This window comes from Triturus cristatus, chromosome 4_1, assembly GCF_964204655.1.
Source record: "Triturus cristatus chromosome 4_1, aTriCri1.1, whole genome shotgun sequence".
Lineage (NCBI taxonomy): Eukaryota > Metazoa > Chordata > Amphibia > Caudata > Salamandridae > Triturus > Triturus cristatus.
This window is the reverse complement of record NC_140585.1, coordinates 925,062,075-925,078,261: the sequence shown is the minus strand read 5'-3', so window position 1 is coordinate 925,078,261 and position 16,187 is coordinate 925,062,075. Positions and strand designations below refer to the sequence as shown.

The 16,187-nt window shown below is 43.6% G+C and overlaps 1 protein-coding gene across 1 annotated transcript in view; it reads right to left on the bottom strand.

Moving 5' to 3' along the window:
* The window catches only part of LOC146855832 (transmembrane protease serine 11D-like), a 370,733-nt gene extending 355,660 nt beyond the window's left edge, over positions 1 to 15,073 (bottom strand). Inside the window, exon 1 of the mRNA XM_085651179.1 lies at positions 14,725 to 15,073. Within this exon, the coding sequence (XP_085507305.1) occupies positions 14,725 to 15,073 (349 nt within the window). The remainder of the gene's footprint in view (positions 1 to 14,724) is intronic.
* Positions 15,074 to 16,187: the final 1,114 nt, after the last annotated feature.

The following is a 16,187-nucleotide window of genomic DNA, read 5'->3' as shown; positions in this document are numbered from 1 at the left end:
AAATATGGATTTTTCTGGTCAGTTATGTCCCCTATCTTGGACCCCAACGGTTCTATGTGCATATTACAAGTACATGTATGTTCTCTCCAGTTCCAGTTATGAAGACGCAAATACATGTGCGTCCACCGACAACATGTCCTCTGTCAGATCCGCCATGAATAGGCCGGATATTCCATTCCTAAGTATGAAAGGCCACCGGCTTTATATGGTTCACTTATGCCATTTTACAGTCCAGGCAAGTAGGCCCTGATTCTGTCATCAAAACTCTTCTCGCTTTCTGCCTCTGAAAGCTCCAGTCTGAGCCTGCATCTGTGACCATGAACTTTGTCTCATTCTCTGCGCGGCTCACGAAGCCTGACATCAGCCTATTCTCTGCCAAGAACTGTATTTCACCTTCGAATTATCTGCTTCCCCCTCAGCCGATGCATTCCTGCCTAGTAGCTTAAGTAAACATTCTTCCAGTTACCGAGCAAAAGGCCGGCTTCTCTGTCCTCATGCAAGTAATTCATAGCCTTGTTACCATGGAATATTCCTACCCCCTCGCATTTAGTGTAGACACTTAGACGCTTGTACATGCACGCACAGTCAGTATAGAATAGATTCTGTCCGAGAGTCCTTCTTTTGTGGATAACATAGTTCTTTAAACATAGGATGTTAGATATGATTTGGGATTAGGTTGACTTGACCCCCCAGACTTTTTGTCTCCACATGTAGAGCTAAATGTCAAGTCCCCTTCACCCCCTAGTTACACGTCAATTACACGTCATGCTGCTGCGCGCGCATCTAGGCCAAGTATTATCTTATAGATCCACCTATGTATGACATCATAACCAATTATGTTCCTTTTTACTCTTTATTACACCCATTTCTGGTTACGCAGACAAATTGTCATTTTCCTTATCAATTGTTACGCCTACTGTATTCGCTTCATTGTAATGTATGTTCTATAAAAGCCATTTCATGTCAATAATGTATGTACTTCACTTCCTGAACCTCCGGGGTGATGGAACTTGAAGCATCCGATTATAATCGATTATTGGAATAAAGCCCATTCCGAACCTCTAATACCACGGATTCTGCCTCTCATTTTACTGAGCTATTTTATAATGTTTCTGTATCAAATTCAGTCCCGGTAAAGGAATTTTATTTACCACATGATGGCGCCCGAACAGGGACACTTTCTCATCTCACGCGCCGGCGGTGAGTTGCAGGCCCGGTCTCCTGCCACAGCTGGACGGACAATAACGCGTACCAGCAGGATTTCCTGTATCTCCCTCCGGTCAAGCGGGGGCGACTGAGACTGCGATCAACACCCAGACGAGGCGGTGAGAAGTGCGAAGTATCCCGACCAGAGCCTAGCTGAGAGAGCAAGATCCGAGGTACACAGAGACCCACCAGTTCGAAGTCAAGCCCAGTTTCCGACGAGTCGAGTCGAGTCCAGTCCGGTTCAAGTTCAAGTTACTGAGGCCTTCCGTTTCCGAAGCTACCCGGTGAGTACCATTGCTGGGGAGGCATTTCTGACGTGCACATAGGTTGTGCCGGTCAAGACGGGTTTGGGTACACAAATCCGGTCTGCACTGTTTTAGCAGTGTATCTGTACTGTTTAGCAGTATATCAAGTATTCCGAAGTATCCAGTTATTGTCAAGAATTAAGCTTGGTGATTAGTTATGCAGACGATCATCATTGTTGTTTCAGTTAAAGGTTTAATGTTTAATGTTTAATGTGTTAAAACGTCCTGCATATTGTGGTATGAATGACTGTTCATTATCGTGTTTATTGTATTAAGTCTGTCCAAATTCAAGTATCAGGTCAGTTGGTCAAAATCAAGTATAAGGTCAGTTCTCAATATGCCGCTCTTTTCGAAATTAAGACAGATCACGACTAGAAAAGGGGTTCTCGAAGAAGCCGTCCCTATTCCTCCTAGGGACACTCCAGGGCACTTTATGTATCACAAACATGGCTTAGACGCTATATTATTTCTTGATTTATGGGTAGACTATACCAAGGGATTACCAGAAAGTCAGAGGTGGCCCACAGCGGGGACCTGGGATGCAGAGTGCATCATGAAAGTCGAGGAAGAGTTATGGAAAAGGAAAGTCAGACAGTCACAGAAAGACGCCGTTGAGTTATGGCGTAAAGAATCTCATAGACGTACAGAAAAAGCACGTAGACAGGAAGAAAGGAATAAAGAAAGTTCAAATAAAGTTCAAGGAAATCTATTAATTGAGGAAGGTATCCGAGTGAAATCAGAACAAGTAGACAGACAGAGAAATGCCCTTATGAATGGTATGTATCCCCTTCTGGCCGAAGGATTACCTAAGGCTACTCCAGAAATACCGAAAGACTTGCCACCCCCATTGTTCCCAATAAAGGTACATCCTAAGGGGCATCCTAGAACCGCAGAAGATGTTTTTCTTTCCTCATATTTAGATGACGCAGCTCCCGAGTATGCTAATTCCGCCCCACATAGACCGCATACCAGGGAGGTTCAACGCCAAGATCCAGTGCCCGTATCCCTACAGCAACAAATCGAGTCACAAGTTCCGGCAAGCACATCTGTTTCTGCATCCGCTCCTACAGCTACTTCTATAGCCGTGTCCACACCTATAGTTGCTGTGTCACGTTCAACGAATCCTTTCACACCCGACGCCCCAGATGGGGCCACGGGAGGTGCTACCAATATCTTTTCTACGCCACCCAGAATAAATAAACTTACTTTTCAAGAGTCAGCGCATTCACGTACACCCAAATTCGTAAGTGCCCGTGCACTTAAAGAGCTTCTCGTAGATTGTAGATATGACCCGGTGCCCGGTATAGAGGACGAAATGACCCTGGCCTCATTGCGTATCAGACGAGCCGCAGTGTATTTAGCGAAGTTACCAGGAATGACTGCGCATCTAGACGAAATATATCATTTTGTCCAAACAGGGCGAGATCCAGAATGTATTTACAGAGCTATGGAATACCAGAAAGTAGAGATACAGGGGGAATTGTTACGTTTCCTCATAAACTGTGTGATCAGAAATGTAGACCGACCGGGGGTAGACCCGGAAGCAATGCAAATTCTTACCAGATGGAGCCAGAATATATCAGAAGGGAGACACGATAAGCAAAATTGTATAATAGCCATGTGCCGAAAGATCCGTAAAGAAATAGAACGCCTACACGAAGAAAGATTAGAGGCAGACGAGTTCGAACAAAGCGAGGAAGAAGGGTCAGGACTGCCCGCAGGACAGTCGGACACCATAGCCTATGTAGGTAGAGGAAGATCTTGTAAAAGGAATCAGACTAGATGTCATACTGACTCAATACGTCCGATATGTCCAGGTAATAACAGGAATTTCCAAATACCTATAATGAATATAAGGTCAAACGAGCATTCGTTCCAAACCGCCGACAAACTACTCCGAGAACGAAGGGGTTATCATTTTCTCGATTCTATGGACGAACAAGATTTGGCCAGGGCAGCTGTCCATTGGGTGGACAGTCCCGGAAAATATAATGATGATACAGTAGTACGCACATTTTTGAATCTCACCCCAGATGAACAGAGGTTAGCTGGGATTTATATGATTCAACAACTCATTATACTATATCGGAGTCAGCATTCGGACCCTGGCCCCTTACCTGACATACTGACTGAATTGCTTATGAATAAATGGAGAGGTCCAGGTACTAAATTAATTAAAGAAATTCTAGAATCAAGAAAGCAGTATATTCTTTTTGTATGCTCAGAGCATGTTTCATTGCCCGTCAAGGAAAGAACCACGTATCACATGGATAGACAGAATCCCTTACGAGAAGTGCACCCAATAAAAGGCGAGGACAACGAGTTTAGGCGCGTATTTGTATATACGCCCATATCAAAAATAGAATTGTTACAAATGAAGAAAGTGGTACCCAGTCATGACAAAGATCCAGCGGGTTTTCACCGAGAAATTAAAGACATGTTACTCATGGGAGAGTATACCTATCCCGACATTATGACAATATTAAAGGTATTGATGCCTGCTGGCATTTATGAAAAACTCAAGGAAAAAGAGTGGGAGGTAGGCGACCAAAAGATAGAATGGTCAGTGTTAGAAGCGGAAGAAAAGGCCCGAACTGCAGGAGCAGGACTTGGGGATAAAACTAAAGCATTACCAGGTTTACTAGTACAGGTACTGCCACGTTTATTAACTACGAAAAAGGAAGATTGGGGAACGATTTCAGCCTGTAAGCAGAAGCAAGATGAAGACACTAGTGATTACTATGCCCGATTTGAAAAATGTTTTGGTATAAATAGTAGGCAGTAACAGACCACAGGAGGTAGCCCATAAACCACAGTGAGACTGGGGCAGTACGTAATATCAAACAACAATGTCTCAACGTGGAATTCAATGGAAGGACAAGTAATTAAAGGTGAGCTGTATATTACAGTATCAGAGGAGTGAATCCATACACAGAGGACAACAGGAGACCAAGTAAGTAGGAAAGAGTTGTATTTTCAATACATGATGAACATATTGCGTCATATGTACATATCATAAAGGTTAAAAAAGCACTGTGTGACACTTAGTGAAAGTGTAACCGAAAAGATACTGTGCACAAGTGCTCGTGCAGTTTGTGACGGCGCAAGTGACACATAAAGTGGTATATACAGCGGTGAAACGGCGCACCAAGAGAACAATGGTATTTTGAATACGCCAAAATTAGGGCATTTACACAATAAATGTATGGGAATTCAAAGGACAATAAGGCAAATGCCCATGTTTGTAAATGCGCCAACAGTAACGCTGTTGAAGTCGACGGCGTTTCGGCCCGTGACAATCAGGGCCATCATCAGGACTGGTTACACATATTTTGAACAGTGCTAGGGTAAAGAAAAACAATTCTCAAACACTGGACCAAAATGAAGAAAAAGGAGACAGTTGTGCGGATGGTGGTGAACACGGCGACGTGTGGAGGCCGTGGGTAAGCGTTTAATGTATGGTCGTGGGCCAAGGAGCAGTGATCGGACGAAACGTGAGCGCGAGAACGGGTATCACATCGGCGCGCGAGTCAGGTGAGGTGTGCCCGGGTGGGCAAAGGTAGAGTGAATGGGGACTGGGGCCAAGAAATGGTGATCTATGTGGTAGAAAAACTATCGGATAGTGCGGAAGAGAAATCACGCAGGTGGATGGTAACAGGGATGCAAGGGAGTGCCACAGTGAAAGAAAAGGGGTAAAGCAAGGAAAAGAAAAGAAACTTACTCGTGTGGAAGGGCCGAGCACGGAGAATCGGCAAGGAGGAGTAAGACGGGTCCGGGGGAGTCCAAACTGGACGGAGGAGAAAAAAGGGGGGGGGGGGTGTGAGGAAAGGAACAGGTAGAACGTGGATGGGGGGGGGGGGGGAAAACAGGGAAAGAGATGGTCGCGGTAAACCACTTACTTGGTTCGAAAAGGACGAGCCGAATGAAACGGCAGCGCTGGACCACGTAAGGTTGGGAGGGTCCCTGGAATTACAGGCTGGAAGGGGATAAGGGACAGGGGGTGAGGAAAAGGCAAGGGGGAGAGAACAGAGGGAAAGAGGGGAAAAAGGAGAGCCACTTACGTCAGGAGGGGGACGGAGATCAATCGATAAAGAAGCTGGAAAGAAAGGAGGAGGTTAAGAGACGGGGCTGATGGACGCATTCAGGGGAGAAAAGGATACGAGCAGAATGTACTTACAATTAGCAGAGGCGAGTGAATCACCGAGAAGGGGTCCGTATGGGAAGACTGTGCCGGTACGAATCAAGCAGAGATTGAGGACGGAAGAGCACTGACGTGAGTTATAAGAGGTCAGTGTTTCCGGGTCACGAGGAGCGTCCACCAATCAACGGGAAGAAGACGGAGGCAAGCGGCGCGCGGATGCGTGCTGGCGTGCGGTAGGCTGGGGGGTACTAAAGGGGAGTGAAGCGGAGGGATCGGAGAGGGAGTCATGGCAACCGAGGATGATGACCCGCAAAGGCGCGTGTGTCGCTCGAGTGAAAGAAAGCAGAGTGAGGGAATAGTAATTAAAAAATGAAAACATTTTGGTCAATTCAACGGACACAAAGCAAGCCCGCTAGGGCCAGTAACAATATATATAGTATACAAAAAATACAATACATTCGTTACAATGAAGTCATGGGCCATTGACAGGCTGGTTATGAGATAGTACATCAGGGGTAGGCGTGTGGGGGGGGGCAAGGGAAAGGGAAGGGGGGGGGGGGGAGGAAAGTGGTTAGGAGGGAAGGAGAGGAAAAGGAGGAAGGAAGAAGGGGGAAGGAATGAACAAACAGCTAATTATCAAATAAATGGGGCGGAAGAAAGGGGGAAGGGAGGAAGGGAAGGAGACGGGTATAAATAGTGGCATAAAAGCAAGTAGCGAATCATACCCACATCTGTTTGTAACAAAGTTAGTGGAAAATGCCCTGCCCCCAGTAAAGAATAGAGTATTAAAATTCGAGAGTACCTGGCAAGGTAACACTCCATCACAAATGTTACAAATGCTACAGTACCATCACAATAGAATTAGAGAGGAACAAGAACATGAACACAGACGCATGAAAGACACGAAAATGAAAATGCTAGTTTCCCAGACAGTTCCAGCGGAAGGACATAAAAAGGGTATGACACATTCCGATTCAGCAGGACCTGTAAAAGGGACATGCAATTATTGTAAAAAGCCAGGTCATTACGTACACGATTGTCCAGTTTTAAAACATAATATCGCCATAGGTAAAACACAAGAAAGATCACGGCCACTCAGACAAGATCAGAATGAACAAGGAGCTATGCAGCATGCCCAGGCCATGCCAGCCGCACAACAGCCAATACAGTTTGTGCCAGCTGCACCACCGTTGCCTGCTGCTGCCACACAGACAACAACACGACAAATGTATCAGACCGCACAGTATGAATATCCTGAGTACCAGCGTTACGCATGAACTAGCCTAGAGAGGGAAGTTGACTTACCCCTTATCGAGATTCCTGTAGATCAAGAAGGACCTTATGTACATAGTGAATTATTAGGCCAAGATAGGAAGTTTTTACTCGATACAGGGGCAAGTCGAACAACTATAAAACGTAGTGAAGTTCCAGGGGCACCCCTCTCAGGCTCTCAGAATATTTCCCTTGGTTTTTCAGGAAAACCTATTGTTAATGAAGTGTCACAACGACTGCCACTTACGATAGGACCTCTGACCCGAACTACAGATTTATTGCTTACTAAATCATGTCCAGAAAATTTGTTAGGAATTAAAACCCTGAAAGCTCTAGGAGCCATAATATGTTGTTCTCCGGAAGGTGTAAGATTGTTTTTGCGTGATTTTAAAGGTCACTATGTGTCTAGAGACATGGATCCCCGACTGCAGATTTTACCTACACATCTATGGGCACAAGGCCCTACTGATGTTGGTTGCATGAATATTACACCATATCGAGTCACATTAAAGGCAGGAGTGGTGCTACCACGAATGCGACAATACAAGTTACCACCAGATGCTGTAGTGGCTTTACTACAAATCATTGACGAGCTCATTGCCCAAGGAGTAGTTGTGGAAACAGACTCCAATATATGTAATTCACCGATAATACCGATTCTTAAACGAACAGATCCGAAGGCCCCGCCAGTATATCGATTGGTTATTGATCTGCGCGAATTAAACAAGTGCATTGTGCCACAATTTCCTGTGGTCCCAGATATCTCGTCATTACTGACAGCTATTGATTCCGAAGCAACATTCTTTACTGTAATTGATCTCAAGAATGCCTTTTTCAGCGTCCCAATAGATCCGGAAAGCCAATATTTGTTCGGATTTAGTTTAAATGGACGTAGCTTTAAATTCTCACGCGCACCTCAAGGATTTACAGAAAGCCCCAGCATCTATAGCCAAGCACTGAAACGAGAACTTGACAGTATCCACATGCCAGTTAACACTGCACTGCTTCAATACGTCGATGATCTGCTGATCACCGCAAGAAGCGAACCGGAATGTGAAAAAGCATCACTGACAGTTTTACAATTTCTAGCCGAAAAGGGGCACAAGGTGTCCCCTTCTAAGCTGCAATTCTGTGTCCAGCGAGTTGTTTATCTTGGACACTCGCTGTCCAAGGAGGGAAGGCAGCTTACACCAGATCGCATCCAGCTAATTGCTAATATGCCAATACCCAAGACACAAAAGGAGGTGCGGGCTTTCATAGGCCTCACTTCATATTGCAGGCAGTGGATCCCTCAGTATGCATTTCTAGCAAAACCACTCATTCAGTTAACCACACAGGAGGCAGCCACATCGACTGTTCTCCCTTGGACTCAAGAAAATACACAAGCTTTTGAAAGCCTAAAGAAAGCTTTATGTCAAGCACCTGTTTTAGCAACACCATGTTACAGAAAACAGTTTACACTCTTTGTTACAGAACGCGAAGGTACTGCCTTGTCAGTACTCACACAGGAACAAGCAGGAGCACACAAACCATGTGCTTATTTTTCTAGTACATTAGATCCCGTAGCTCAGGCTTTGCCTGCATGCCTGAAATCAGTGGCAGCGACAGCTTTAGCAATCAGACAAAGCGATGCCATAGTGTTAGGACATCCATTGACAGTTCAAGTACCACACGCAGTAGAGGTTCTTGTAAATAGAACACAAACACAACACTTGACTATAGCGCGACTTACAGGATACGAACTTACATTGTTTCAGCCACACATAGAAATCAGACGCTGTAACACATTGAATCCTGCCACACTTTTGCCAGTAACCGGAACAGACCCACTAGCCCATGACTGTATTGAAGTTATTACTGTAACGACAAAACCCAGACAAGACTTGACCGATGTTCCATTGTCCGATCCAGACCTGACGTTGTATGTAGATGGTTCATGTATGAGAACAAGTACAGGAGAATTAGTGGCCGCTTATGCAGTCACAACAGATACTGAAGTCATTGAAACTAATCGTATAAATACTTTGTCAGCTCAAGCCGCAGAGCTCATCGCTCTGACACAAGCCTGTATTCAAGCCACGAATAAAAAAGTCAACATATACACTGATTCACGTTATGCATTCGGAGTTGTACATGACTTCGGCGTGCTGTGGCGAGAGAGAGGTTATTTAACTTCCCACGGTGCCCACATTCAGCACGGACCCCTCATTCATGCCTTATTAGATGCAATACATCTACCTACTGCAATATCAATTATGAAATGTAAAGCTCATACGAAAGTTACTGATATCATTTCCCAAGGCAATGATCTAGCCGACAGAACGGCTAAACAGACGGCTCAAACTCAAACCCCCGACATGACAAAGACAATAGTCCCGATACCGACACATTGTATGACAGTTAAAGATCCTACTCTTGACGTGATTGACATACAGACACATGCTACACCAGACGAAATAAAGAAATGGACTGAATTAGGAGGGATCCAAACAGACCAAGGATGGATGATGAAGGAAAAGTCTGTATGGTTCCTTCCTGATTCAATGGTCCAAGTTATAATTAACACTATACATAGTCCGGCACATCTAGGAGAAAAAGCTATGCTAGACAGCATTCAACACATTTGGTTTAATAAACATTTACGAGCAGCAGCCAAACAAAAGGTCCGTACCTGTATGATCTGTTGTCAGTTCAACCCAGGAAAAAGTGTTCCCGTAGAACAGGGTGGATTTCATCCTCCTAATCACCCTTTTGAAGTCCTACAGATGGATTACATCCAGATGGAACGATGTCGAGGATTCAAATATGTTCTCGTAGTTGTCTGCGCTCTGTCCCGTTGGACAGAGGCTTACCCGGTTTCAGATTACACTGCCCCGACTACTGCCAAACAGTTGGTTCGAGAATTCTTCCCACGATACGGTTTACCACGTGTTGTTCACTCAGATAACGGCCAGCCGTTCTCATCCGAATTAATGAAACATGTTTCACTTCTGTTAGGTTATCAGTGGAAATTCCACTGTGTTCGACACCCCGAAGCAGCAGGTCTCGTAGAAAGACATAACCAGATACTGAAAATCAGAATGTCCAAAATATGCAGAGAAAAAGGTGTCGACTGGGTAGTAGCGTTACCCGTTGCACTCTTTTACATGAGAATGGTAGCACATTCACGAACAGGGCTATCCCCGTATGAGGTGATCTTCGGTAGACCACCAAATATGTGGGGGACGCCTATACCACGAAAAATAACTGATGTTGACTGTAATATGCTGACAGATTACTTGGCTTCCTTGATGTCTGCACTACAATCTTGTCGTTCACAGGTAGCTGCAGCCTTTCCTGACAACACTGAGGTGAAACCCCATGACGTAGTTCCGGGGGATCTCGTCTTTGTGAGGAATTTCGACCGAAAGACTCAGCTGGAGCCCAGGTGGAAAGCACCCAAGTTGGTCCTGCTGACCACAAGGACAGCCGTGAAGATCGAGGGCCGCAAGGGCTGGATTCATTCAAGTCATATCAAGAAATTTCATGGACTATCCTCGGATATAGACATTGTGCCCTGCACTCCCTCACAGACTGATTCAAAACTTCCTTTGGTTGAAAAAACTGAAACTGAACTTTACAAACTAAAGCTTAGGCCCAACAAGTCGAGCAATTTGATTGTTTAAGTCCTCTCCAAGGTGAAGCGGTTGAATTGTCTCTGACATGTATCCCTTGGACCTGAGTAGAGAAAATACCCGGAAAATGTTGAAACGACAGGCGTATTGTAAATCACTGCGTAGCCACTGCATAATGACATTATTAATTTTGTTTTTATTGAGTCTTTTAATAATTATTACAAGCATGTTGTTGCACATATATTACCCTATTTCTAGACATGTTTATAATGTTGCTGCTGAACATTCTTTTAGTGACTTACCTCCACATGAATTATCTTATAGACTTGCGCTGCGCAATAACACTTTCATTAGTATGTTACATCATTCCCATCAGACTAGTAATGCTACTAATTGTTGGGTGTGTGGTCGGCTCCCTCCCTATCAGAATTATGAAGGAGTCCTGCCATTCTTTCCACACCCATTTACACACAATGGCTCCTGTGGAGCATGGTTTAGTTTAATCAATTCCATAGACTCAGACACAGCAGTTTACCAAGATCATTGGGTATGGGGAAACCTGAACTTAGTTTTACTCAAGGTCTGCTACCCTGACAAGGAGGGTCGCCCCAAAAGAACAGGAACTGATCTAGAAAATGAAGTATATGGATTAGGTAATTTTACACCTAATCTCATGATTCTAAATGTCGTATCCGAAATTGAACTAGTCTTGCCCACCATGTCAGTATTCCCAGCGAAGGGTGAATTATGTGTAAGAAAAGTTGGTTCCATACATATGGGCCATAGTAAATGCACCACTACAGTAGAATTCAGTGATCAAGGCAAATCTTCATTTAGAGCTTCTCGCCATTCCTACTTTGTATGTGGTCAGACTGCATATATGCGTTTACCTCTAGATTGGGATGGTACCTGCTACATTGCATTCCTTTTGCCACCTGTTTTCCTAGCTCCTCCTGATTATTACAGAAATATTCATTTAGTACACAACAGGGAGCGGAGAGATCTCCCCATTGTCGATTACACTGAGACGGCATGGGACAAGTATGTAGATTTTAATAAAGGCATCTTTCCCTACATAGGTACCGTTACTAATAGTAAGCTGATACGTAGATTAACTAGAACCCTTGAAGCAGTAGTGAATGAGACTATTTCCGCCTTAGGCAATTTAACAGAAGAGCAGTCTGCTATGCGGATTGTTGTGCTTCAAAATCGTCTTGTCCTTGACGTCATCCTGGCTGATAGGGGCGGAGCTTGTAGGGTCATCGGATCAAGCTGCTGCGTATTCATACCAGAAAATTCGCCATCTGTATATAAAGCCATCACTCGCCTTCATAAGATTGTAAGCCAGATACACCAGAACCCAGGCACTTGGACTTGGTCCAGTTGGTTTTGGAATGTGATATCAGCCTGGGGATGGAGAGTTTTATCCTTCCTAGGTATTGGCCTTCTCATACTATTCAGTTGCTGTCTATGTCTACAATGTGGACCAGCGATCTGTGGTCTGTGTGCCACATCGTGTATTCCACCACCAAGATTTCATTCGTCACGGAAGAAGAAAGAAGAACAAATGATGCTATATGAACAGATCAATGGATTAATGAAGATTGATATCTCTTGAAGGGCATGTAGGGGACAAGGAGGGAATGTGGAAATATGGATTTTTCTGGTCAGTTATGTCCCCTATCTTGGACCCCAACGGTTCTATGTGCATATTACAAGTACATGTATGTTCTCTCCAGTTCCAGTTATGAAGACGCAAATACATGTGCGTCCACCGTCAACATGTCCTCTGTCAGATCCGCCATGAATAGGCCGGATATTCCATTCCTAAGTATGAAAGGCCACCGGCTTTATATGGTTCACTTATGCCATTTTACAGTCCAGGCAAGTAGGCCCTGATTCTGTCATCAAAACTCTTCTCGCTTTCTGCCTCTGAAAGCTCCAGTCTGAGCCTGCATCTGTGACCATGAACTTTGTCTCATTCTCTGCGCGGCTCACGAAGCCTGACATCAGCCTATTCTCTGCCAAGAACTGTATTTCACCTTCGAATTATCTGCTTCCCCCTCAGCCGATGCATTCCTGCCTAGTAGCTTAAGTAAACATTCTTCCAGTTACCGAGCAAAAGGCCGGCTTCTCTGTCCTCATGCAAGTAATTCATAGCCTTGTTACCATGGAATATTCCTACCCCCTCGCATTTAGTGTAGACACTTAGACGCTTGTACATGCACGCACAGTCAGTATAGAATAGATTCTGTCCGAGAGTCCTTCTTTTGTGGATAACATAGTTCTTTAAACATAGGATGTTAGATATGATTTGGGATTAGGTTGACTTGACCCCCCAGACTTTTTGTCTCCACATGTAGAGCTAAATGTCAAGTCCCCTTCACCCCCTAGTTACACGTCAATTACACGTCATGCTGCTGCGCGCGCATCTAGGCCAAGTATTATCTTATAGATCCACCTATGTATGACATCATAACCAATTATGTTCCTTTTTACTCTTTATTACACCCATTTCTGGTTACGCAGACAAATTGTCATTTTCCTTATCAATTGTTACGCCTACTGTATTCGCTTCATTGTAATGTATGTTCTATAAAAGCCATTTCATGTCAATAATGTATGTACTTCACTTCCTGAACCTCCGGGGTGATGGAACTTGAAGCATCCGATTATAATCGATTATTGGAATAAAGCCCATTCCGAACCTCTAATACCACGGATTCTGCCTCTCATTTTACTGAGCTATTTTATAATGTTTCTGTATCAAATTCAGTCCCGGTAAAGGAATTTTATTTTGTTTTATGTGATTTGTGGGCCCGATTCACAGAACTAACTTACGACAAAATCCTAAACTTACTACCATTTTGGCATTCACAGAAGTCACTTACTCATTTTGGTATTCACAGAAGGCACTTACTCATCAATGAGTAAGTTGCTCATCAATGAGTAAGTTACTCATCAATGAGTAAGTGCCTTCTGTGAATACCAAAATGAGTAAGTGCACTTACTCATCAATGAGTAAGTTACTCATCAATGAGTAAGTGCCTTCTGTAAATACCAGAATGAGTAAGTGCACTTACTCATCAATGAGTAAGTTACTCATCAATGAGTAAGTGCCTTCTGTGAATACCAGAATGAGTAAGTGCACTTACTCATCAATGAGTAAGTTACTCATCAAAGAGTAAGTGCCTTCTGTGAATACCAAAATGAGTAAGTGCACTTTCGCATCAATGAGTAAGTTACTCATCAATGAGTAAGTGCCTTGTGTGAATACTAAAATGAGTAAGTGCACTTACTCATCAATGAGTAAGTTACTCATCAATGAGTAAGTGCCTTCTGTGAATACCAAAATGAGTAAGTGCCTTCTGTGAATACCAAAATGGTAGTAAGTTTAGGATTTTGTCGCAAGTTAGTTCTGTGAATCGGGCCCATAGACATCATCCTGTAATATGTAAAGTATGCTAATACCCTTGTGTCAAGTGATCAACTGATTTGGGGATTTCTAGATTGCACAGCTACCCAAGGGTGTCCTGGCACTAGAAGAACCTAAGAAGAACACAGCCATACACCTGAAATTAGGGCGGACTCTTTTGTAAAAGAGCCAGGATTTCAGCTGCTTTCCAAAAGATAGGTGATTGCATGCATGTCTACGTTTGCACAGCAGTTCGGTCCAAAGAGTAGTTGCAGTGTAAAAAAAGGCTCCCCCACCTGGTCTGGCATAATTGATTTTATTTATTACAGCTAGACTTTCATTTGCTGAGTGGAAGTGTCTTCCAGGAACATATTTCTGCATTTTATGGGTAAGGTAGGAAGGTCTAGTGCTGTAATGGGCTTTGCGGGCAGGGCACAAACATTGAAACAGACTATTTTCTTCACCAGGAACCAGTGAAGTTTTTCCAAGTGAGTAGAGATTGACATACACTTAGGTATGCCTTGAATGAGTCTGGCGGCAATGTTCTGAACTAACTGAAGCCTTTGAGTCAAGTAGCACAGCATTCTGATGTAAAATGCATTTCCGTAGTCTAGTCTCGAGCCAATGAGAGCTTGAACATCTGTCTTCTTGTGCTGACTGGCAGTAAGAGAAAAGTTTCAGATAACGAAGCATACTGAGAAAACCTTTTTCATATGGGTTATGAAAGATAATTGGTTGTCAGAAAATCCCCAAGTTTCCTGCGCATGTTACCTGTAATGAAGCACTCCCAAACTATTCGGGCCACGAAGCCTGGGAAACTTGCAGTTGACTGTTTGCCAAAAAGTAGTACCTCTGTTAAATCTGTAAGTTTTAAGCAGTTCCTCTGCATCCAGTATGCCAACTCATTCATATCTGCTACAAAAGGTTTTTGGACTGTCTCCTCATTTCGTGCCATGGATTCCACAATTTGGGTATCATCTGCAGAGGACATTAAACTCATCCCAAATCCTTTAACAATGTCAGCTAAGGGAGTCATAGAAATATTGAATAGGGACGGCTGAGTGAAGAGCTCCACATCTAATGGAGTATAAGGATGGCTTAAGAGAAGGACAAGATACATATTGAGTTCGATTTTCCTAAAAAGTAGGAAAACCATTTATGTACCTTCCTAGTTATCCCAGCTTCCAGCAGTCTATCCAAGAGAGTGGAGTGGGAGATGGTGTCAAATGCTGCAGAGAGATCCTGTAGAACTAGGGTGACCTGTCCCTCCCCGATCCGTGAGCTCTCTGAGCTTATCAACCACTAATGCTATCTCAGTACTAAAGTGGGCTCTAAAACCGGACTGTGGGGTCCAGTAAGGAACGGGATTTCAAATGATTAATGACTTGACTTTTAACCAGCTTTCCCAGGATCTTAGCTGGTAGTAGAAGGAGGGAAATAGGTCTGTAGTTAGAAAAAACATGGGTCTCTACAGTTGGCTTTCTGTGCAAAGGTTTTATGACTGCTGTTTTCCATCTAGCAGGTAAGACTCCTTCTGGGAGGGAAACACTACAAATCTCAGCAAGTGCAATTTGCTCAGCTATCAGCTTGCAATAAGCCAGGGTACATGAATCTAAAGGGGATCCAGATGTTATTTTAGGAAAACATTTTACTACTTAGGATTTATATATTGAAGTAAATTCCCGAAGGATCACTGTTCCTTCTCCCCTTAGGATATCAGTACCCTGATAAGTCCCGGTGCTTTGATGGAAAGAGACATATATATTCTCAATGTATTTCCTAAAGAAAGTTGCAAGGTCATTGGATAGAGATTGAGAGATGAGGGGGATAGGTTTTCCACCTCCGGATGGGTGAGATTGTCTACTATTGAGAAAAGCTCACTAACAGTGTGTTTTTATACTTAGTAATAGTCTGCTTAATGTATTCAGAGTTAGCTCGCTTGATCTCAATTTTATAAGAAGGTGTGGCCTTTCTATACAGTAACTTGTCTACTTCTCTAAAACCGGGTCTCCATTTAATTTTTTAGATGTTTAAATTGTTGCTTCCTCAGTTGCCCTAAGCATTCAGAGAACCAGGGTTCAGCTGAGCGGATTATTTTTGGCTTTGTTTCCTGCATTGGGGAAACCTTATTGAGAGCTCCAGAGATCCATTCATCAAATTCTTCCATTTTGTTTTCTATATCAGCCCTAAGTTGACCTATTAGTTCTAGAGCCTTACAAACATTTTCAATATTA